At 36.9% G+C, this 25,694-nt stretch overlaps 1 protein-coding gene across 3 annotated transcripts; it reads right to left on the reverse strand.

The window, feature by feature from the left end:
* Nucleotides 1-1,705: 1,705 nt before the first annotated feature.
* Nucleotides 1,706-25,694, reverse strand: LOC5578570 (tubulin polyglutamylase TTLL13). Of its 3 annotated transcripts, none has more exons than XM_021852595.1 (6): nucleotides 24,345-25,694; nucleotides 9,543-9,737; nucleotides 8,973-9,266; nucleotides 8,741-8,897; nucleotides 7,527-8,681; nucleotides 1,706-2,365 (listed from the first exon to the last, which is right to left on the reverse strand). In XM_021852595.1, the coding sequence occupies exons 1-6, from the start codon at nucleotides 24,689-24,691 to the stop codon at nucleotides 1,937-1,939; spliced, it is 2,577 nt and encodes an 858-aa protein (XP_021708287.1). In that variant the 5' UTR covers nucleotides 24,692-25,694; the 3' UTR covers nucleotides 1,706-1,936. The 3 variants fall into 3 exon arrangements, with proteins under 3 accessions (XP_021708287.1, XP_021708288.1, XP_001663960.2); XM_021852596.1 differs by having other exon boundaries at nucleotides 9,543-9,608; nucleotides 24,345-25,691; XM_001663910.2 differs by lacking the exon at nucleotides 9,543-9,737 and having other exon boundaries at nucleotides 24,345-25,691.

Genomic DNA, 25,694 nt, shown 5'->3' on the forward strand with positions numbered 1-25,694 from the left:
TAAAAAAAGGATAGGACCTTAGTTCGTCATTCTTTGAAGGATTTCCCGGTAATGTTTCTGAGTTATATTTTGGGGTTATCTTTAAAAATGGTCGTAGTAATATTTGAAGATAACTTTGTGCAAATAGCTGAATTATCTTCTGATACAATTCCTACAGGAAGACATTAAAAACACATACAGCAATAAAGCCTGTCCACGATAAATTTCGGACACGGATGGCGGGTGTACCACAGAAAGTTCGAGAATTTTACAGAAAGAAGGATTAACATCCTTGTCAACTGTTTATTTTGTAGATATAACTCTTTTATTCTGAAATAAACAATTGTTTTTGTTGAATTATGAGTAACTTTTTTTTGCTGCCATTATTTGGGTGTCCGAAATTTAACGTGGACAGGCTTTATTTGTCGAAATATCATGAGGAATTCGCAAAAATAAGTCTTAGAAATATTCTCTGATTCTCTAAGGAATCAAACTGTTTCTCCTGTTTCCAGTTTATTTTCTTGATTCCTCTTTAATTTGTTTTCAATCTCTTTTTGGTTACTTTTTGATATCTTTTTTCAGGCAATAGGTCACTAAATACCTGTTTTAAAAACATTCAGTCGCTACCCGCTCTTCTGGAATACTTTTGGGGATTCCTCCAAAAATTCCTACACCAATTCTATCATAGTGTCGTTTAGAAATTCCTCAAGTGATTTTTCAACCGAAAGAAACATTCCTTAAGGCCTAAGTGAAAATCAAGTAAATGTCATTTCTGAAAAAAAGTAGATTTCTCTTCTAAAACTGTCTAATCGACGAACACACAGCTTTCTTATTTCCTAATTGTCTTAGATTTGTCGAAAGGAGAAAACTGCTTTTTTCAATCTTGCCATTTGCCTGATTGTTACTTGATCCTAAAGTAAAATCTCCGTGGGTTCTTTGAAAGATCATTTAATGTTTCACACTATTGAATACTACAACAATTATTCAAATAATTCATTCGGTCATTTTACCCTAATTATTCCTTTGATCCTTGCAGGTGTTCATCAGGAATTTCTACAGAAATGTCATCAGAAAATAATTTATTATTTTCTTTAGAAATTAATTTTATATTTCAGATTTTTCTCCAATAATTTTAGAACCATCTATTTGACAAGTCCCTGAGACATCCTTGGAAGAATTGCTGCATAAATTCATTGGAGAAATGTCTCAAAATAATTCCTGCAGGTATCCTCAAATATATTCCTAATGAAATCTGAAACGATAATTTTTAAGGAAATCCGAAGAGCTCCCTGGAGTCATCTCTGAAGAAGTTACTGATTGATTTCTTGCATTTTGTCCAAATCTTGGAGGAAAAGACTAGGGAATTTGATGGAATACTCTCTGAATTAGTTCCTGGCGAATCTCTGGAACAATTTGTGGTGTAATCCTTGAAAAACTCCATGCTGAATTCTTGGAGGTATCTTGATCGAAATTCTAAGGGACATTCCTTAGGAATTCCGTTAATAAATCGGATTTGGACATATTTCCAATTGTAGCCATAGTGGGTTGAACATTATTTTATAAAGCAAATAGATATGTACCATTTCGTGTCTAGTAGATTACACTAGTAAAAAACAACATCGCAGAATTTATACAACGAATACAGTTACTATTTTTAAGACACTCTGACGATACCAGCTCTAAAATCAATAATTCATGAAGGAATTTCTTTCAGCACTGCCACCGATCCCGGTCAAAAGCTCACAATAGATTTTATTACTGGTAAATTTAAACTCGGGCAGAATTTGATTAAATGGCTCTGAAACATAAATTTTACAGCTTTGTACAACCGAAGCACACGCAATTTGCACGGAATGGCGGCCATAGTGAGTGGCAGCAAGGAGGCACAACTGAACTGGGGAAACCGCTTGACTGAGCAGATAACCGTCCACAAGGAGCTATCCGCCCAAACTCAATACTAGATAACCTTATCGGAGGCCGAGTACAGCTGCCTAGTGTCCATGTTGTGCCGCTTGACCACATTGGTGACCTGCCGTGCCATGGTGGATTTGGTGCTCCGGTAGTTGGTCGGTTGCGATGCCAGCAGATAGGGCAGTGGAGGTCTGCTCGGTTGGGTCACTTCGGCGCACTGCATCCAGGACGTTGTGTCGCTGATCGTTACCAAACTCTTCAGGTGCAGTTTCTGGCTCGACGAGTGCGAAGCTGTACTGCTTCCATAGTGGTTGGACAGCACCGGGAGACAGGTGGTCGTACCGGATTGGGTCGATTGTTGGCTGCAAAGGTCCTGCTGGAGTATGTCGTTCGCCACCAGCTTGGCGAAAGGTTCCTTGTACTTGCGTTGGTCGGACATGGTCAGCAGTTTGTTCCGGTTGAAGTTGAGATAGATCTGGAGGGAATATAAGAAGGAAGTTGGGTTATCTACAGCAAGGTGCGTTGATTTTTTTTATGAAGCGATTTTTTATTAAGAAGCTGACGGAGAATTAGTAAATTGTGTTGAATTTGTGATTACAGTGGAATGACTGCGTACAATTGGTCCGATCGGACACCTGTTTTAGGTGAAAAGATAGAATTGGTCAATGGGATGAATTGGCTTTAAAATATTACTATATATTATTATTATTCAAAATAAAGTTTCGCTTAGCTTACAAGGGAAGGTCACGATGGTGTTACACGGGGTTTTCAACCGGACTATTTTTGTTAGATTCTACATGTCGAAATATGAAAAACCCCAAAGCCTTTCGGGTGATGGACCAGTGGTGTAGCCAGGAGGGGCTATGAAAGGGTCGATTTTGTACGTATATAATATTATTGAATCAATTGAAAATTTGTCAAAAAGATTTTTTCAGTATTTATTACGATAGTAATGAACAGAATTGACATTCATGTATGTTATTAATGTATTTTTATGCCATTGGCGTAACTAACATGGAATATGGGCACCATAACGAATTTAGTTTTATTAGAATAATATACCAACAAGAGACCCATCCCGATTGCACCTATGGCATGGAAAAAATACATTTTAAACATATATCAATGTCAATCCTGTTCTCTACCATCACAATAAATACTAAAAAATATTTTTGTCAAATTTACAATTAGCTTAATAATATAATATACGTACAAAATTGCCCCTTCTGCAGCCCCTCCTGGCTACACCACTGATCCATCACCCGAAATGCTTTGGGGTTTTTCATATTTCGACATGTAGAATCTAACAAAAATAGTCCGGTTTAAAACCCCGTGTAACACCATCATGACCTTCCCTTGTTAGACTGACTACACATATCAATGGTTGCTATTCCGTAATTGACCGAAGTCAGTGAAAATGCACAAAGAATCAACTAGAAGTTCGGCTGGAATTGGCCATAATCTTCTTCAGTATGCATACTTAAGTGCCTCTATTTATACATGGTCAATAACGGCGCCGGCCACGTCCTTGCAGTCAGGTGGGATTGGGGGAAGGAATGTTAGTGTGTAACCTTTGCTATTTGGAGACCGTGTTTGCCTCTGCATCTCCACAAAGGTTACTGGGAGGGATGTTTGTTAATGGGGAGGATCGTTGGGTCACAGGGTTTACTTTGATAAGCGATTAGACCATGATAAATAATTATTTGTGAGATATAAACATGCTTATATGTAAATATAATATTTTCATTTGATATGAACAATATCTTTGTAGAGAAAAATTATTCCGACACTTGAGGTGACGAACCTTGCAAAGTTTGTTGAATAAAGTGAACCTTTCGCAAGTTTACACTTGTAGTGTCGAACCATTCAAAGTTTTTTTTTTAATTACAAAAATAAAGGTAAAAAAAGGAGTTTTGAAAAAAAATTTAGACATAAATAATTTATGAATCAGAGTTTATGTCGACACTCACAGTGACGAACCTTTCAAAGTTTGTTGAAAAATCATATTTACGTCTCACCGTTGTAACGATTGCACCTTTAATCATACATATTTTATAGATTAGAAATAGTAGCATGAAACGAGCTCACCAATTGATCCGTCATCCTTGAGCAGCAACAATCCACTTTCAGCTTCACTCGTTTGCTCGGCTATATAAAAGCACTCAGAGAAAATAGGCGCGCAACCCTTGAGGGAAAACAACTAACGACTTCTCGGGCTTTCTTGACGCACTGCCCAGGAGCAAGCGTCAAGATCGAAGGATTGAAAAGAACTAATCGAACGCGGCACTTTTTCACTTTACTTGACCGATGCGCGACAGTTTGATCTTGCCCTCATCGCCCGCCCCCGCAGGAGCAAGCATCAAGGTCGAAGGATCAAACACAACTCTATTATTTAAAATAAAGTTTCGTTACATAAAATTAGGCTCTATTAAAGTGGATCCGACCGTTGGAAATACAGTACTGACCCGATTTTGTCAGCCCCCGATTTTGTCTACCCCCGATTTTGTCAGCTTTTTGACCCGATTTTGTCAGCCTATTTGAAATTTGTCAAAAAATTGTTATCGTCATGTTTTACTACGTTTAAATTCAAATTGATGATGATGTTTGATGTCATGCACGCATGAGCGTAGCCAGAGGGGGCAATGGCAGTGCCGTTTATTAAGTGTTAAAAATTGATGTTACCAATAAAGGGGAGCCTCTGATAAAAAAAACTGGCTACGCCCATGTCCATCGCCCTTTGAAAATTCCATGTAACCATGTAACACGTCAAAATTTGAAAAACAGGAACAAAATAAAATGACCCGATTTTGTCAGGTTCCCCATTTTGTCAGCCTAAAATTCATCGAGGGGCTGACAAAAAATCCTTACTGTACTGCCCATAACTGCAAAACAGTCACATTCGACATTTATGACAAATTTGAGTTAATACCATGGAGAGTCATCAAATGACAAATAATTTCGATCAACTTAATCATCAATCAATCAGTCAATCAATCAGTCAATCAGTAAGTTGATCGAAAGTTTTTGACATTTAATATTCGGACTGTCGCGCTGTTGTACTTTGTACAACAGTTGTGATTTATATGCTATCATTTTGCAACAAAGTTATCTATCGACACCAATCCAAAATGTATTCCTCAAGAATCTTCTTAAGAACAATACTCGACAGTTTTTATTTACAGTATGGCCCTTTATAATACGGTAAAAACAACCAATGTACATAGAAGTCGCATAATAATGAACGCACTATGTAAGGTTCGAGGAAATCACAGTTTGAAATCGTCATATTTTAAAATCCAGATAATATAGAAACTTGTGGTCTGTATTAAAGTTGTTCTGGAGGTGAAGCACTATCTGATGGTACCTCATTTAATTCGGAATTAGACCGCTAGGTGGCACTAGTGGGCATGGAAGTTTTTCTTTTGTTTTGCAGATATTTCAGGATCCTGACTATTTAAAAGGATGTCGTCTTCGGCAAAGTTGTTTAGTAAATTAAGGACTATCATTTTTCGTGTTAGTTGATTCAAAATTTTGACACTAGGCGGCGCTAGTGAGCATAAAACTTTTGTTTGCAGATATCTCAGGAGCCTGACCACTTAGAAAGATAGTGTCTTCGGCAAAGTAGTTTAGTAGCTCAAGAGCTATAATTATTTGAGCCAAGAAATAGTGTATTTTGCCACCAGGCAGCGCTAGTGAGCTTGAAATTTTTGTTTTGCGGATACTGCAGGATTTTTTTTAGACAGGTACCTTCGGCAAAGTTGTTCAGAAGCTCAGGGACTATACTTATTTTGCAAAATCTCGATCTTTAAGGATTGAACAAAGAAAGAGCTTGAGCTACTGAACAACTCTGCCGAAGACACCATCTTTCTAAGTGATCAGGCTCCTGAGATATTTGCGAAACAAATGTTTTATGCTCACTAGCGCCGCCTAGTGGCAAGATTTTGAATCAACTAGCTCAAAAAATGATACTCCTTGAGTTACCGAACAACTTTGCCGAAAACGTCATCTTTCTAAGTGGTCAGGATCATGAGATCTGAGAAACAAAAGTTTCATGCTCACTAGCGCCGCCTAGTGGCAAAATCCCGAATTTCTTGGCAATAATAATAATAGCCCTTAGCTATTGAACAATTTTGCCGAAGACGTCATCTTTCAAAGTGGTCAGACTCCTGGGATGTTCGCAAAACCAAGGGTGTTGTACAAAGTACAACGCGCGACTACTCGCGTTACAAACATTCGCGCGACGACCGAAAGGTTAATGACTCTCCATGGTATTAACTCCAATTTGTCAAAAATGTCGAATGTGACTGTTTTGCAGTTATGGACAGTGTACTGCCCATACTCGCATAACAGTCCCATATGAATTTTATCCATTTTTGAGTTAGCTCCGTGAATGATGTTTATTTTTAGTGTACTTCCCTAAATCATGCTTAAAATTGAATCTTTGTATGGACAAAATGTGGAAAAAATACCAAACTATGTGCGTCCCATATTACAAATACCCGCATAACAGTCCCACTGGTTGATCATGACGAAATTGAAACAAACCCATTTTGATAATATTTTTTGTAATCTCGCATCGTGGTTTTCATTTCATTAAAAGAAGGAATATCACAAATTATACAGATTAAAACCATGTTTATTCACGAAAAATACTTATTTTAGCTTGACATGAACATTTTCTAGAGTGACATCTGTTGCAATAAATTATAGAACCACAACTAAAAGTATATATCCTTGCGAGGCTAAACAAAAAAACAAGAAAAAAAGAATCTCCTTGCAAGAAGGTTTGGCCAATTGTCAACTTATTTAAATAATTATAAACGAAATCTCCGGCAGGCTCAACTTTCGTCGGTATGAAAGGGGACGTTTTTCGCGCACATCGCCATCGACAGGATTTTCATAGTCATACGGAGTATATATAACATCTAATGCCGAGAAAGGATGGTTCTGGACACACAACAGTATTATCCACACATGGGGAATCGCATGATTGAAGCGATTGTCGTCATTAAGATCCAAAACTTGCTCTATTAGTTATATTCCTCGGTATGGTTCAAATCCAACGCTCCTGTGCAGTGGGGGAATTCAACCAAGCGGCCGACAGAAACAGACAAATCAATTTTTCAACACTATCATTGTATACAGTATAGTACCTACCACCGAATAGTACTTCGAAGTAAATTTGCAATTAAAACATGCGAGTACCTACTAAAAGTTTCAGAAGGAAAAATGTCTTGTGATCAATTGTAAACTTCAATATTAATGTGTCAACGAGCGTGATAACAAAGTAAGCGAGTCCTAAGGAATGGGACTGGTATGCGGGTATAATTGCGGTTGGCTAGAGAAGTACTCGGATAACGAGTCCCATTGGCTTGGGTCCCAGATTTGGACTTCAGAAACAACCATTTTAACCGTGTTACAGTTGTTGACGATTATATAATATTGTAATGATAGTGTGTAGAGTAATGCTACCACGATTTATTGCTATCAGCAGCGGTGGAACGAACACATTTAAAAATATGTTTAGAAGTGTTTTTCTCGACATGACGATTTTCCTAATGGGACTGTATTGCGAGTATGGGTAGTGTAGCAATCTAACGATACATACATGTAAATTTGAAGAAGGATATACTCACATTCTGCACCAACCCGCACGTCCTGATAAAGAAGTCTCGCTGCGCCAGCAGTGCCATCCTCTCGCGCTCCTCGTACTCCATAATGCTGTCCGGACTGTAGTTGTCCTTCTTCTTGACCACCTTCGGTTTCACCTTCTTTTTCTTCTTCACCACCAGGGCGCCATCCTCGCTGGAGCACAGCCCCTTGCTCCCCAGATGCTGTCCCTTTGGATTGTTTTTGTTGAGCATTGCTTGATTGTGTTTGTAGCGTTCTTCCAGTTCGATCCGTTGCTGTTTGGCACATTCCTCGCGCTTCTTGCTCGCTGCCGTCTCGTTGTACACCGATGCTTGCGTTTGCGCCAGGAAGATGTGTGCGTATCGATCGGGATCTCCCGGAACTGGCAGTATTCGTCGGAATCCTCCAAGATGGGTCTCTTCCCAGGTGATTTGATCCGCCCATGGTCCCAGTCGTTCTTCTGAGGGATCATCGTCGTCACCGTTCTTGCTATCGCTACTGCTCTCTTTGCTAGCCTCTTTGCTCTTGGAGTATTCGCGCAGTCTTTGCAGCAGTCTATTCTGTATTCGGCGTTTGTCTTCCTCCAGAACACGTTTCTTGACTTCGCCGTTGAGGTTTAGCATCACAAACGTGTCGTGGATGAGAGCTTCCTTGATTTCCTTATCGATGGCCTCGTCCGTGTGAAATGAAGGAGAATGATTGACTTCCAGGATGTACGGCTTCAGTCTATGATCGATCAGAATGTCGAAACCAAGGATCTCGAAGCATGCCTGTATTATGTCGTGCGTTGGGAAACTCGCTTGATACGTATGCCTTAGGACTTGCCACGCACTAAGAATGGTTTTTACTATCACATCATCGATGTTGTTCCACAGTTCGGCAATATCGTACCCCTCAGACGTCAGGATTCGATTCAGCGTAGCGAATCTTCGTTTACTACCGGCCTCATCGTCATTTGAGAAGCATCTACTATACTTATTCACCGAGTAGTTTGTCAAATGCATGAAGTTGTTCGAGGTATTTGTGATGCATGGCTCCCGATATTTGTACGTTGCAAAGCGTGCCAGGCCTTCCTTGTAAACGAATATCCGAAGAGGATCGGTAGACGTTACGAGGGTGTAGACTCGCAGGTCGAACTTGTAGCCGTCGATCAGCAAAGGCTGAAACGCGAAAACTGTGTCTTACAGAAAGGTAATCATTGACATACATGTGACCTTACCCGATGGATGTAGACCTGACAAATCATCCTGTCCCGAGGATTAATCTCCTTCAGGTTCTTCGTCAAGAATATCCCTCTTCCCTGAGATCCCTGATCTGGCTTCAAAATGTACGTTTTACTCCGGTGCGTCCTGCTGTACGCTATCGCCTCACCCAAACTGAAACACACAAAAGAATACAACTCGTTAGTTAAATCTATCCCCACGTCCCAACGGATTATCTTAGCAACAAACTCAGCCGGAAAGACCCATGTCTTCGGGAAGATCTGATACTCGGTCGGAAACAGCTTCTGCATCCGGCTGAGATTCCGTGCCAACAGGTCCTTGCGGCAGATTTCGAACATTCCAGGGAAGTGATTGATTTTCTGGAAGCGCCTCATGTCCCGACAGAAGTCTACCCCCACCAGTGAATCCGTCCAGCACACGTTCCACAGCTCATTCTCGGCCACCAGTCGATAACCGAGCCTGCGGCATATCCGCGGTATGATATCGTAGCGGCTGTTCAATATGCAAATACTGATTGGCGGTCTGCAATGATGAAGAATTGGCAATAGTAAGGAGCATTGGTTCGAGGCATGCATGAGAGTCATAATGTATCTGAGTGAAGTGAATACGGAATGGTACTACTAACTACAAATGGTGAATTCGATCAACCTCAGTTGCATCGTTCCAGTTTTCAACGACTCGATGCAGAGCGCCGCACAAATGCTGAGAATTGATCAAATTGGTTAATTGAAGATAGCTAGATGGAAGAGGCGAAGGGGTGTAGAATACGATTCAATTTTAAAAAGTGGAATTTCTTACATTCGTTTCGATTTCTTGTTTCTATGTACAACGTGCTCGTTTCTGGCGCGAGTTTTTCTATTGTGACTGCAAAAAGAAATATCAACATAATAAACATACGATATAGAGTGGGAATCCGTTGAGCATTTGAAGTGAACGGGGGAAACTACTATTGGCGGCCTGACGGTAAGGCGGGTATCATTTAGCGGGAGAACGCTGTGGGAATAAGCTGGTTAGGAGCTTGAAAAGCTTTAAATTATCATCATTTTGGAAGAGGTATAAGCACACCAATTACACAATCACACACACAAAATAATAACAAAACATATATTACAATTTCTGATATTACATGATGAACTTAGTTTTGTCGTTTTTTTTTCTGGCGCAGTGCAATATTTGTTACATTTTTCAATTATAAAATTTGATCTGTTTATCATGTTTGATCCTTTTCTAAATCATTATGGAAGATAAAAATATGTTTTAATATGAGTTTGCAATATCGGGTTCATTCTGTATTCTATGTTTCGTTCTTCAAAAAAAGTTATTCCGAGGCAATGTTCGAAACGCTTCCTCTTCTTCTTCTTCTTCTTCTTCTTCTTCTTCTTCTTCTTCTTCTTCTTCTTCTTCTTCTTCTTCTTCTTCTTCTTCTTCTTCTTCTTCTTATTGGCATTACGTCCTCACTGGAACAGCGCCTGCTTCTCAGCTCTGCAGTATTCAATGAGCAATTCCACAGTTATTAACTGAGAGCTTTCTTTGCCTAAGTTGCCATTTTCGCATTCGTATATCGTGCGGCAGGCGCGATTATACTCTATGCCCCGGGAAGACAAGGAAATTTCCATTACGAAAAGATCCTGGACCGACCGGGAATCGAAGCCAGACTCCTTCAGCATGGCATTGCATTGTAGCCGCGGACTCTAACCACTCAGCTAAGGAAGGCCCCTCGAAACATGTATGGAAACAATTAAAGGAGATTTAGGGGTGGGCAGGGCATAGTGAACAGCTAGAGTCATGCACATTTTGAAATTTTGGCTCCCTATACTTAAGCCATCTATATTATAGCGTTATAGTAAATAGCATACTCCCAAAGATTGAAATGATTTGGAAGAAATTTGACTGTGTACACGCCATTTGAAGTTTATATGGAGATTACTATGGTAAACGCCAACCTTTTGTGTTCAGCCATCTATCTCTTCGTCATAATATTTAATTGGAAAGTGAACAAACTCTACTCATGTGAAATCCTTTCGGCTACAAATTTGTCCAAGACCACATTTTGATTGAAGGTCAGGATAAATTGTTATTCATCATCATAATGTGGGTTTGCATGTAGCATGCTTCACCAACTGTTCGGCAGGCAACAGTGGGGATCCTGGCGGGTAGAATAGATCAAAGTAATCCAGGCTACTATGTTCTACAGCAAAAAAGCAGTGTTGCTCTGAAAGTAATTGAATGACCATCTCAGCATGATTTAGACTTTGCTAGGGGGGTTTTTCATTGTCATATTCTGTCAATGTCTTTGTTGCTGCGTGTTGGGTGACAATTGATTAACTGATAAACTGTCAAAAAAATTTGTATGAAATTTGAATATTCTGATGCTGATTTCAATCTTCATCCATTGTGGTTTGTTCAAAAGTTCATCCAAAACTGTTTAACTGTGATAGAGTTCAATCATAAAGGCTTATCTACATCGATTTCTCTTCATCGTTGCCCTCTTTGATTTTTTGCAGAAAACTGTTACACTTTTTGTCACTAAATCCTGCTTCAAGACCAAGAAATATAAGATTTCTTTAAGTTAGCAAAGTTATTTTTTTTAAGAACACCAACACTTTAATGTTTCCAGTGGACGATTTGTCCTTTGAAGGAAACACGCGATTAGCGAAAGAGAGGATCGCGGAAGAGTAATTGCTCATGCCAGTTAAGCCCTTACGAAGGAACAGTATCGATTTGTGATTTTTCAGCTTAGGAACGGAATTGCCATCCAATTTCTAGGACTAAGACTTTATTCTTTATCATTAAAAACAAAATAAATGCTACTCTGACAATTCACGTGCCATGCTGGTCGTAGGATTGCAGTATGATAATTCATATATTTTTTTCTGCTCGGGGGGGTTGACCCCCAAATCCCCCCTTGGACGGGGGATGACGAGCAGTTAGAGGACTGCACAAAAAAGGTTGGCCTTTTCCATAGTAATTTCCACATAAACTTCAAATGACGTGTGCATAGGTAAATTGCATCCAAAACACTTCATATTTTGGGAGAATGATTTTCATCATAATTGACACCGTTTGAGCATAGGGAAGCAAAAACTTCAAAATTTGCACCAGTCTAATGGGCACCCTGCATTATTATCGTAAATTTATTTTTATTAAATTTAAATTAAATTGAAGTTATTTTATTTTTCTGACGTAACGTCCCGATTGGGACAGAGTCTGCTTTTCAGCATAGTGTTCTGATGAGCACTTTCATAGTTGTTAACGATCAACGCTCCGTCATTGTAAGCATCGTCATCATCGAAACTTCAAAAGCAGTTTTTCTATTCAAACCTAAAGTTATTCGATGAAAATGTGTTCACTGTGTTTCGGTTGGAGAATAGAATACAGTGAACACATTTTGATGTAAATTTTCTTGATTTTGAAAGAAAAAACTGCTTTTGAAAATTCTGAAATCAATGACGGATCCTGCCCCCTTAACGATCAACGCTCCGTCATCGTAATCATCGTCATCATTGAAACTTGAAAAGCAGTTTTTCTGTTTAAAACCAAAAATTATTCGATGAAAATGTGTTCACTGTGTTTTGTTTGGAGAACAGAATACAGTGAACACATTTTCCTGTAAATTTTCTTGATTTTAAACGAACTGCTTTAAACTGCTTTTGAAAATTCTGAAATCAATGACGGATTTTGCCCCCTTAACTGAGAGCTCTCTGCCGATTGACCATTTTTGCATGTGACAGGCACGCAGAGCCGTAGCGTGGTCTTATGGCGCCCTCGGCGAACAACCATTTGAGCGCCCCTTATTCAAAGCAAAGTTCACAATGTTTTCCTTTCTCTTTTTTAACGAATTATCTGCCGAAGGCATGTTCATCTCAGCAAAACATTGTACAAGTTAATGTTAAAAATTTCAGAAAAACATCAAATTTTGAAAGTCTATGGAGACTTAATGATAAAGCTTAAGCATTAACTGAGAATTAGGTAATCTAGAGAACCAGACAACCGTTTAACCTATCGATCAAGTTTCGAAACGCTGAAGTTTTGAAGTATAGCTTTAAAACATCTGTTTAAATTTATTTTTTTTATTATTAGGGTTATGGATTATTTGACATGACTTTCAATGGGAATTGCGTCTCGGATTGTGTGAAATTCAAGCCAAGACTTCTGTGGCGTCCGCTGTATTAGTTTCGATTTGCCTAATTTTTGACACAGGCACCATGCGTAAACTGATTTACAAATAATTGTCATGAAGAACTATTTTAGGAAATCTTAAATAAATTTGAATTTATCTAAAAATTCCTTTCAATTAAAGAACTCTTCAACATCTTGTGGGATGCTTACAAATATTTTGTTATAATCGATTCAGAAATTTCAGAACTTGTAATGTTCATATTTTAAAACATTGAATTTAAAGATGCCGTTACTTTATATGTATTTCCAAAACATTGACCAAAGGGCTCATTCATTTATTTCATAACGCTGAAATTGGCCTTTTTGGACACCCACCCACCCCCTTGTAACGCTTTTTGTATGAATATAACAACATCGTAACATCGTAGGGACACCCACCCACCCCCTCTAGCGTTATGAAATTTGTGAATGGGCCCAAAGCGTCACGCATTTCGGCGCCCCCCTGATCGCTTGCGCCCTTGGCAGGTGCCAACCTGGCCAACCGCACGCTACGGCACTGCAGGCACGAAGATACTTTATGCCCTGTGAAGCCGAAAGAATTTGCTTTACGAAAAGAGAAAAAATAGTAAATTAGTTTCGTTAGTAAAATAACAAACGAAAGACATGTTTACTTTGTGAACAAAAAAATGTTTTATGGACATATTTTGGCTCTAAGCTACCGTTTTGATTCATATTACGGACAGCTTCTTATTCCGGACACTCTACTTTGTATGGGAAATATTTCACATGAAATGATTCAATTTTTGCCGTTCAAAATTTCACCTTTCGAGGCTCATTTTAATCAAAATTTTCTGTAGATGTCTATAAAAATTTATAATACTCAACTGCCTTAGACGCCTTTTTAGTGGTTTGCCAATTTCAAATAATGATTTCACTTGTCTTTTTATGATTTTCCTGAGCTGTCCGGCATTTGATTCAAAGTGTCCGGAATATGGGGCAAAAGTAAGGAAGAGTTCGGTAAAAGAATCATAAAAAGTCCACACATTTCTATTTATTTGAAATCATTCATGCATCAGAAACAAAATATTTACCCACCATTCGAAAGTTAAGTGTTTTGAAGGTTCGATAGCGCCGAGGAATCATCCAGATTGATTTATTTTAGGCGGCGTCCATTTATTACGTAACGCTAAAATTGGAAATTTTTGACTCCCTTCCCGCCCCCTCCGTAACGCTTTTTGTATGAAATTTTTTAAATTTTTGTATGAGCCGTAACGCTTGAGCCTACCCCCCCCCTCCCCCTAGAGCGTTACGTAATTTGTGGATGCCGCCTTATATGCTTTCTGATGGGTTATACTTCATTGAGGCCTTAAGTGTCCGTAATATGAATCAAAACGGTATTATAATCAGCACCTTTAAAATAAATTTAATGAATATTTATCCAATAGGGTACAGAGCTACTTGGGCACCTCCAAGATTCACTTTGGCAGGGGGAGTTTTTCTCGGCCCAATTGTATGAAATCTTGAAATAAGAAAAACTGTACGACGCATATCCCTCTAATACCCAACCCCGCCTTTAGACGGGGTACACTTTGGAATTTTGTGTATTTTTTCGTAGCTCGGAAATTAAAATGATTTTATTTTTGGCTTAAACCTTGACTCATAACACGCATATAAGAAAAGTTTTCTATGATTTTTGATTTTTTATTATTGAAAATTGTTTGAAAAATTGCATTCTTATATAACCTACAAATGCCTGGGATTCATTTAACGTGTATTATAAAAAATCGTACCTTTAATATTTTTCTACGATCAACCTATCGCAGAAGAAGAGCCTGATGGTATTGAAATGATTTCAAATCTGTTTTTCCGTTAGTTACACGGAAAATAAAAAATGTTCCAGAAAAAAATTAAAAAAATCATATTTTCAAAAGTATATTAAAAACTCAAATTTTTATTATTGCCAAAAATCAGTAACCAGAAGAGGCTTCAAGAAAAAATTGAATAGGATAGGGATGTTTAAAAATAAAAATAATAAAAATCAAAAACCAAAATTCATAAATTTGCGAAGAAAAATAAATCATTGCCCAAACCGTGTTTAGAATGATTTTAGATAACGAAAAATAATATTTAGATCGAAAACAAAAATTTGGGTATTAGAGGGATATTGTGGCCAAATATAAGCTCAGTAGCTTCCAAAACCCCCCCACTGCCGGAGTGAATCAAAAGTGACAAGAATAAGATCCGACTCCCTATAATGATACTTTTATGTTGTATTAGGGTGCCGGTACCAATGGTTGTAATGTACCAGTAGATTGGACTATGGAATAAAACGTACATTTTTCGATAAAAACGACCTGTTTTATTTTTGGTGAATAGATCGCCTCTAGTTTAGTCGGTTTGCCAAATTGCAGCTTTTTATTTTTTCAAAAAGTCATATAAATAATTAAGTTTACGCAAAAAAATTTGCTCCCTTGCACCAATAGTTGCCGTCGTGTTCTAGTAGTGGATGAACGGATGGAAGCAGTTTTTAAAATGGATGTATAAAAATGAAGAAAAGTCCTAGAGATGATTTTTATGCTTCATTCGACAGATATTAGTTGCTGTTCCGAGGGAAAAATGTTAAACCTATGTAAAAATGTATCATTTTGTTTAAAATCCCTTGTATCATTCCCGAGCGTCTACTACTGGAGCACTAGCGCAACTACTGGAACACGTGTACCAATAGTGGCTCAAGCGATTTTATGTTAAAAAAAATAGTTTTATCACTCTTTTTATAATTTTTCCATATAGTACAGGTTGAAATCTTTCTGATGAAGCCAAAAGATCTCTATTAAGGATTTTCGTTATTTTGTTATGATTTTTTATAGCTTAGGTAGTCAACTAATGGCACCGGCACCCTATATCTGTTTATATCATTTTACACATTTATTAGCAATTTAACTTGATTAAATTTAATTTATTAACTAAAATGCAATCAGACTCAAAATGATGTAGCAGAAAAACTAAGTGTAGGTGTCTTCAGTGCATTTGTTCATTGAGTGACAAAAACCAAACGTGCCGAAGGCACCAAAATGATACGATGTCTAGTTTGTCTGCTACATCACTTTTTGCCTTGGTGCACTTTTTTCAATCAAAATTTAACCTATCTATAACTTTTGAATCAATAGTTTTCACACAAATTTTACAAAAGATATCAAAAATTGAGGTGGTTTGTAGTTCGTCACAGAAAAAATGAAACGAATCGGTTGAGAAACGGCGAAGATATAACTCTCTGAAGTTGACCATTTTGTATGACAAAACAGCACTGATGCATTCTATACGTCCAATACTGTATCCAACCCCACTATCCCCGCAACTTTTTGTAGATTATTTAGCAAACTCGAGTAAAAGTTGAGTAACAAAAAGATAGCAAGTTATGTTATCTCATAACAAGGTAATTCACCCATCGATGGCATCCTCGATCTGACAGCTTAAAATTCGTTGATAACAAGTCTTGATCAAAAATAACACAATGAAATCATGATGTTTATTTTGTCATCACTGTGTTATGCGGTTGTTGTACGACTTTGGGAATACATAACCATTAATAAAGACTGGAACGCGCAAACTCGACTTCGAAGTTGAGTCTAGTACACGACACTGAAGACGGCCTTACAGTTGAGGTCGCAATACGCGTATCTGTCAAACGATACAAACTCTAGTGGAATTAAATGGTATAGTACTAAATTCGGTTTTTTTTTATCTACTTGTAGGTATTCTACTAAACAGCTCGAAGATTTATTACCATTACTAGTACCAGCACACAGTAGTCCAGATTCAAAAATTCATGACTAATATTCAGTGCTCTCAATTTTTTACTCTTTTTACCATGAACAGTGTTTTGCAATATGCTTTGCATAAAACGAAATACTAACAAAATTGCTGATTTTCATACATTTTTAGGTTCTCAACTTTTTCAAAAAACTTATGTTTAGGAAGTCTAAGAACATAGAAATCTTTTCTGATAGGGCTAACAGCACAGTACATTTGCATAAGATTCATAATATTCAAAGATAAATTGATGATGCATTTAGTTATCAACTTGAACTCAGTGATTTACTGTTTATTATGTTTGTTCGAGTGTCTTGTCACATCGACGAACCCTTCGGTGCAGCATTGATCGTCACTGGTGGTGAATGAAAGGCAACGGATGACGAAATGGTTCGTATCGTGCACCCAATTACCGTTTGTTAAATAAAGTGTTTACGTTGAATGTGTAATGGAAACAAATGTAAAAGTTAATTGAGTGTGTTGAACGGACAAACCCCTAAAGGAGAAATCCCACTGAAGTGCCCAAGAAGGTCTGCTGACGACCCAACTCAACCGCCGATTTGTCCATCTCAACCACCAGAAGAAAGAGCTACTTGTAGCCACCAAATACAGTCCACTTGTCGGAAGCAAAAGGACCAGCTCCCAAACAATGTTATTCTACGAACAAATTTGAGTTCTCATTTTTGTTATGTTGGCTTTGATTCTGGTAAGATGATAGCTAAATCATTTATCGAATGATGGTAACCAGGTAATAAGATTTCTTATCATTTTGTTATCAATTTATGCTGGGGGAAGTAGTCGAGTTTTAAAGCAAAAACATATTGTTTTGGATATGTTAGGTATTTAGCGTCCAAACATGGAGACAAGTTTTTTTTCTTTTTATATTAACGTATGAATTCTTCACTTTGGTAGATGCATGTTTGACTTTGTTTTTTTTTTTTAACATAAAACTAAAAATTAGGTTATTACTACCTTTCGAAAAACTTGGCCTATGTGCGACACCTTATATTTTTCTGTTTTATTTGAGAAAGAGTCTTTAAGTTTTATTTCAGAAAGAGTTTCTTAGAACTTTTTTTTAGTTTTATTTACAGTGGGAATAATTTTACACATAACTCTTGATAGGGATTATCGATTTTAGGCTTATTATTAGAATTTTTCAGCATAACTAGAATTTTCCAGCGACCAACCGGGAATCACCTACAGCATGGCTTTGCTTTGTAGCCGCGGACTCTAACCACTCGGCTAAACAAGGCCACAATCGCTCTTGGCTATATACTGTATCTTGTTTTTTGAAAGATTTAAGCATGTTTAAAAAAAGGAAATGACGTTATACTTACTAAAATTATGATTATAACCCCTGAAGCCGAAATTCTGCATTGTTCATAGTACCGTAAATTCGGGTGAAATTGATCAGTAGGGTGAAATTGATCACTGTGTCACACGATTTTATTTCCTTCTAATAGAGCACAGAAATCAATGCAACCTATGTAAATGAACGTTGTTTGTCTTAACTATTATCGAATTGCATGTTGTGAAGCTTTTTGTGTTAAGGAATATTTATTTCTATGAAAATAATTGAAAATTCCATAATCGTGTTCTGTGTGGTATTGGCAGACATCAATAAACTTATAGTTTTAAACAAGGACTTGGACATGGTGTCAACCTGAAAATTTGTAAGGATGCTTGAAATATATCCCCTAAACGAATTTTATCATCAAAATTCGTACCAATTTGTTCATTTTCTTGTAATAATTGATTTTTTTATTGATATCAGAAGATTCCTTCAGAAATTGCCTACATTTAGGCATTTTCTGCGGTATTGTTGTAAATTAATTGTTTATTATTTCCATAAATTATGCATTGTTAAGAATTTGACAAGCATATTTGGATTCAGGAGGCTCAAATTAAATAATTGAAGTTTTTTTTTAAATTCCACCCGAAATTACGGTAATTGATGAATTGTTGCTGATTTGAAAATACTTATGCAAATTTTGACAACGGAATCGTTTTCGGCGATGCCATAATTAGTGAAAAAACACATTTTCCTTGCTTACATCATTTGTAGAACTCATGTATGTGACACATGAATCTTGGGTAGTGTCATCCAGAATCATGAAAATCATTGTTTTAAAAGTTGAAAAATTTACGTACGAACGAAACTTAATTAATAGGCTTTCGATTGTTGGAGGATGCGCCAATCTTGTCTAAGAGTCAAGGGTTAGTCCCAAATATTTGACTTTGCACAATGGTCGGGCTCCATATAAAGGAGCGGCCAAAACTACCAAAACACTTTTTTGAGATTTTTATGGTTTTTGTCATTTTAAAATATACCTCATGTATTATATTATTATGATTCTTTATTGGAATTGAACTAACATTTAAATGTATTTAACTTTTATGACGTCAAACTGACTGAAGTCAAAAAATTGAAAAATGTAACAATAAAATAAAGTACGAAATTCATATTTAAGGAATGCAATTTTTTCCCAAAGTTACGCACTATCTGAAAGCTTATGGTTCAACACTTTTGTCGAGCATGAAGATGGAAAAAAATATTAGGTTGAAGTTTTAATACTGTTTAATATTACACTTTAGTAATTTTGATGATTTTGAACATGAAAAACAACTCTTGTCGCGTCATGTCGCCGCCATTTCGAATATTGCACTTTAAAATGCATCCTAAGATCTTACAAAAAACGTTTAAATTTTTTGCAGAAATTTGCTGATTTGCAAGTTAGAGCTATTTGAATAATTCAATATTTTCATACATTTTGACGATATTTTTCATACAAAGTTGATATAAAATATATTTAACCACTCTTCATACATGTTTTGATCAAATTTGTTAAAATACAAACAAAATTTGTGCTTTCGGCCAAATTTGATTGCATTTCTAATAAAAAAAATTAAAAAAAGTTACGTAATATGTGAATAACCCCTTCTGAAACAATAAAAACGCCAAATAACATATTCAGAATACATATTTCATCAATTAAGGCGATAAAACTAGTTTTGGCCAAACTTCATTTTTTTTCCGACCATTGGACGGGAAGGAGGCAACCCTCATACTATGGTCAAAGACTGTACCACGTACGAATTTGTGCGAGTTGCTTAGTGCTTATTCTAATTCACTCAATATATGATATGGACTGTATGTACAAAGTTTTAGCTTTAAAGAAATGTTATGGAGTTCTAGGTAATTTTTAGAATTTTTAGTTTCATCCCAGACTAATAAAAAATACACGCTTGGCACATAATTTCCTCAATGCCTACTTTTGTTGAATGTTACAAATATGCGGTTATGGGCAGTATATGCCTTGTCAATTCCATTATTCTCGGAATTTCGTAAAAAATCTAATCTTATGTTGTAAAAATGGTAACTCGAATAGCTTAAGAATTTCAGCAGCAAAGCATTCCACTATTTTTACCAATAATTTATTAACGATTTAAGGAGTTTTAATTTTAATTTAAGGAGTAATTGATGCTCAGCAAACGCACTAATTACTTCATCAAAATTCTTGAACAAATGTGTACATCATATCTTCCACAAGCTATGCAAAACCTTTCACAGATTTTCATCATGAAATTTCTCAAATTTTCATCATAAAATTTCTCAGTAAAAATATCTTCTCTTATTAATATTCGAATTCTTTGAGGAGAATCTCAATAGAGAAACTTAAAAGTAGATAGAGTACCGTGTACCTTTTAATTCCGCTACTAAATGCTTATCTTTGACAGATACGCGTATTTCGACTACCACTTGCAGTCTTCTTCAGTGTCAGTTACTCATAACCACTGAAAAATGTATTCCAAACTGCGTCATGACATTTTGCCAGAAGTGACGTTAGAGTTACGTTAGAAAAAAAAAAGATCAGTCATTTTGCTAAGAAAAAAAAAAAGAAAACCATCAATAAGGAACATTGTTTTTTTTTCATCAATAAATTTGCAAAGACAGCTCTCGATGTTAGACACATTCCAGCGTAACGCGACACCACGAGGAACCAACTTTTATTAGGCTGTTCTCGGAAATATGCCTTGTGACCATGTGATTAAACAGGTATTATGCATATTAAATGTCCTTGATGTTGTGACATTCATTTTGAAACTTTACACTGTGTATATGATAGCTGAAAGCAGTTGCTTTTCGTAACGCGACACCATCGCTGAAATGCACTTTTTCAAACAAAACTCTGTAATCGCCTATATCTGCTCTGCTATAATTTTTACAATCCGGGTTTGTTCTAGGCAATCCTTCTATGTATTGATAAGAACCAGAGTGTGACTTGAAAATGGAAGGAAATATTGAATAATGACATAATCTCATTGATTTCATTTTATGTGCGTCGCGTTACGTTTATCATCCAACAGGGTTCTGCAAATGGTGTCGTGTTACGCAAAAATATTTTTTATTTTTATTGATCAAATCGATCATGTTGGTTTCAGGTTTCGAAAAAATGTATATCTAGTATTATTTTTTGTTTAATACATCCGACATTTTTCCTCACAGTGGAGTAATTTGATCCGAAACTGGCCAAAATTAATAAACTGTTTCCGTGAAGAATGTTCTTCTTCTTCTTCTTCTTCTTCTTTTTCTTGGCATGACGTCCTCACTGGGACAAAGATTGCTTCTCAGCTTAGTGTTCTTATGGGCAGTTCCACAGTTATTTACTGAGAGGTTTCTTTGCCAAAGTTGCCATTTTTGGATTCGTATATCGTGTGGCAGGTACGATGATACTTTATGCCCTGGGAAGTCAAGGAAATTTCCATTACGAAAAGATCCTGGACCGACCGGGAATCGAACCCAGACACTTCAGCATGGCTTTGTTTTGTAGCCGCGGACTCTAACCACTCGGCTAAGACACATGTAGAATGATTGAATTTGACTGTGAAATAAAATTAGTAAACCTTTCAACAATGTGCTTTGAAAAGTATACATTCGGTCAAGGCGACAGGCAGAAGTTTAAGGTTGTCAGAACTAGTCGAAATTCAATATCACAGTGGAGTTAATAGATCTGATAAATGGGCAAAATTATTCAAAAGTTTCAATAAAGTATTTTAAGAATATTGTTTCTAAAATTTGTAGAAGACCATAATAGCTTCCAAATGGTGGACGAAAAATCTGTAGAGCTGTTGTACAGTAGGGTAATAGCATTTAGTTTTTGGGTAAAATTTGGTAACCATCCGTTTGATAATTTTTGAAGATGATGTTCCCGACTACATTATAGAGGACATTTAGAGTGTAGGTGTTTAGGATTCACTAATAGTGGTCTGAAGGACACGGAATTTTGCCGCACAGGGTTGTAACTGAATTTGATATTAGGCCAATCATATTTCAACGTATACATATAGAATTTTGATGATCATGTTTTTAGCAAAATTGTGAGGACGTTTATGATCTCAAAAAAGTAGTCTGAATATCATGGCATTTTGTCGCACAGAAGAGTTAGAAGATTCTTAGGCGAAATTGTGAATATATTTCAACTTATAATAGGTCAGGACGAACTTACAATTTTCAGATCGCTCGTTTCCAGCAATTATCGAACCGATTGTTTTAGCTTTTATTGAATGAAAATAATTTTACTAGCTTTAAGTATTGGCGCAATTCGTCTGAAACTTTCCACGTTTTTGTGAGGTGCAAATATATATATTTTCTTTGTTTTTTTTTTTGCACAAAGCTGATCAAATAGCTCTGGTTTTTGGTCTGATTTTTAGAAGCAACCCAAAACTTATCAGAAAGGTGTCGGTCGGTGAATGGATATATCCTATAGCCTATAGCTATAGCTATAGCCTCACATATGTTGGGGACTACTTGGTTTCAATGGCAAACAACCTCATTCACTGAAAAATCCACAATATCCATAAAAATAATCAATTCTTAAAAACCATCCTAAAGAGCTGCAGTTTTTTTGCAACTTAATAGACCACTGCGCGTTTTTTTTTCAACAACATCAAAAATCATAATTATAGAACATCAAGACCACCTTGATTACCAAAATTCATTATTATACAACATAAACGATGGTTTTGACATTCATAGACAAATGTTATGACAAAACTACGTATATCTAGGTTGATTTTTACGAGATGACCATTTGTACGGATGTTCAGGATCTTTCAGATGCCGTTAATGTGATCACCGGGGTCCACGAACAATTCAAATAATCTATTGCGTTCTATAATAAGGAATTCTGCTGTTTGCAAAAAAAAAAATGCAGCTGTTTTGGATTATTTTCATGAATTGAACGTTTTTACGCATGTTCCTGATTATCCACCGGAGAACCACATTGTTTACCATCGGAGTCAAGTATTTCTCAACATGTAAGAGAGTATTCCTTCACTGAACGGTACCTGTCTGATAAGATTTGGCTCACTAGCCAACGAGTTCATTAAAAAACTAGAGCTGTTTGATCAGCTTTTAGTAAAAAGTACAAAAACGGGGAGGGTTCCAGCGGGGTGGAACCAATGCTATACACTAGTACAACTATTTCTTTCAACAAAAGGCCAAAAATTTCGAAAATCGGTTGAAGCATGCCTGAGAACAAGCATTTTGATAATTGTAGTTGTGTATTGGAAGATTTTTTTTTATGGAAACACGTATCTTGACGAGTAGGAAAAGAATCCAAAATATCAGGGTTCTACAAGAAGTGTTTATTTTACTATGTCAGAAAATAGGCCATTTTCGTAACGCGACACCATATCAATGTGACTATTTGAAAAAATACGTTTTCAAAAAACCAATAATTTATTCAAAACAATTAAACCCGCACATAACAATGTCATCAAATACCCTCCTAGTTACCGTATAAGAGAATCATATGACACCTGATAAACTGTAATACAGTATTTTTATATAAATGTTGTTAAATATCTCATTTTCTCACCAATAAGTTATATCAAGTTTATATAACTTTTCAGGTATGTTTTTCATTGTATTTTCAATCGAATTTATGTTTTTCATACAATTCAACATATTGGCTTTCATGTTCTGCATAGCTTTGGAATTATTTCAGAGTTTGAAATTTTGATATCTTGGCGTAGATGTGCGTGGAATGTATCTGTTAGATTTAAGGAACACTTGGCGGAAATAGGAAAAGCTCAGACATTACATTCCAACTACGATAGCACTGATTTCAACATAGTAATTTATGGAAACTAATTTGGCACTAATTTCAATTGAGCACTATATTAATTATTTTTGCATAAGACTATCGTTGGATAACCAAAATTGCATTCAATATTCAGGAAAGTCCAAAAAATCTCCTACCCAAAACAATCCTCAACCATATGTATATATTTTTGAAACCTGCTAATGTATGATGTCGATGTCTTTCTTCCCGGATTTGGCAACATGAAATTCACGTCTTGTTGCCAAAATCGGTAATTTTTAATAATGAATTGGGGTTTTGTGGTAAATAATTTTTGCTTCTTAATAATCACGGAGAAGAAAGATTTTAAACTTGAAAAGTAACAATAACACACAGTGAACAAAGCCATTTACAATATGCACAAAAATACATTTACAACAGATAACGTACACATAGAATTAACGTTTCAATTATTACAAAACGGCACTTCTCAAATCACTAAATCAACTGAACCAGCTTACGCACTTTGAAACACGCTCACACGCACATCGGAACAAAGAAGACAACCGGAAACACGACTACTCACTTGGGATCCTTCTTGATATCTTCCATTAGTGGTTCACCGATGCTGCCGTGGCAGAAGTTCTTCGAATTCCTGGCCGTATCACAGTACACCGTGTAGGACCGATGGTTAACCTTAAGTAATCCCTGCTGTTTGCTGCTTCCGACGCATTCGGTGGCACTTTTCGACGAGAACGACGTCTCGGTGGTATCCATTTCCGAGTCGGAACCGGAACTCGAATTGGAGCCATCATCTGACGACGATCCGGAACTGGACGATCCCTCCTCACTGGACTCATCTTCACTGGACGCCTTTTTGCGCGCCGTTTGTTTCGCTGATTTATTGATTCGATTATCCCGCCGAGGTAACATCGTTTAGATCACCACAAGGAATTAGTATCACTTACACAGTTAGCGATAACTTCAAAATAAGTTGAATTGCATTTGAAGTTAAACAAATCTGCGGTCACGTGGTAGCCCAGTCAAATCTAACCTAAAAACTTCCTTCAAACGATCAACTAATTTCACGTAACATTTTGACGTCTGACATTGACACAACTTTCAATCGATTCGGTCAGACCTCGATCGGAAAAGCAGGCTGTGAATGCAAAAGGCACTGAGCTCAATTTTTGAATCACTTTAGAGGTTCTCTGTCTACTAGATGGGGGATGGATATCCTTTACAGCGCTGCAAAAGCTGAAACTGAACCGAAACGAACCGCATCCTAGGAGTGACTGAACTCAGTCGCTTCGGAGCTCTAAAAATACGAGCGGAGTATTCCCCTGGACCACTCCACCGTCGCCCATCAAGTTCGTCCATATGGAGACGGTTATTTATTTATTGCTGAACTCCCCAGCTAACCAGCGTTGGAAATTTGAACGCTATAAAAAGGATACGCGGGAAAATTTACGGGTTACGGAAACTATTGAAATCGAATCGTCCGGTGGAAAATTGAGCAAGTCACGTATTGTGCAAACATCTCCGCCGAGGTATGGGTAGGCCCGAATTTTAGGGATGCAAAGGGGACAAAAGCCTAGCACCCCCATTGATTAGAGCCCCAGTTAGAAGTATTGTTTCAAAAATTCTCTCTCATCAAATTATTTTATATTTCTAGGCTAACTGAAATCTCAATGTTTTTCAAAAGCTGACATGATATAAAACGAGACAAATGAAGAATAAAAACGGAATAAACTTATACTAACGTAGATGCTCATTCACATTTTAGATCTTCATCGCTACAGCTAGCTGGGCCGACCTTACTATATATATTTGAATTGAACATTCTATCAAAAGCTCAAGTTCAGAAGACTAGTTGGTGATACGACAAAATGCGTTAAATTTCGTATTTAGGCCCCCTTCATAAGATCTACCGATC

Source organism: Aedes aegypti, chromosome 3 (assembly GCF_002204515.2).
Source record: "Aedes aegypti strain LVP_AGWG chromosome 3, AaegL5.0 Primary Assembly, whole genome shotgun sequence".
In the NCBI taxonomy this organism is placed as follows: Eukaryota; Metazoa; Arthropoda; class Insecta; order Diptera; family Culicidae; genus Aedes; species Aedes aegypti.

Excerpts from the sequence above, each read along its gene's own strand:
- LOC5578570 (XM_021852595.1), bottom strand. The coding sequence starts at position 24,691 with ATGTTACCTCGGCGGGATAATCGAATCAATAAATCAGCGAAACAAACG. Across the intron at positions 8,898-8,972 it reads ACATGGGTCTTTCCGGCTGA|TTTGGGTGAGGCGATAGCGT; the intron begins GTTTGTTGCTAA and ends TGTGTGTTTCAG. Across the intron at positions 8,682-8,740 it reads GTCAGGTCTACATCCATCGG|CCTTTGCTGATCGACGGCTA; the intron begins GTAAGGTCACAT and ends TTCGCGTTTCAG.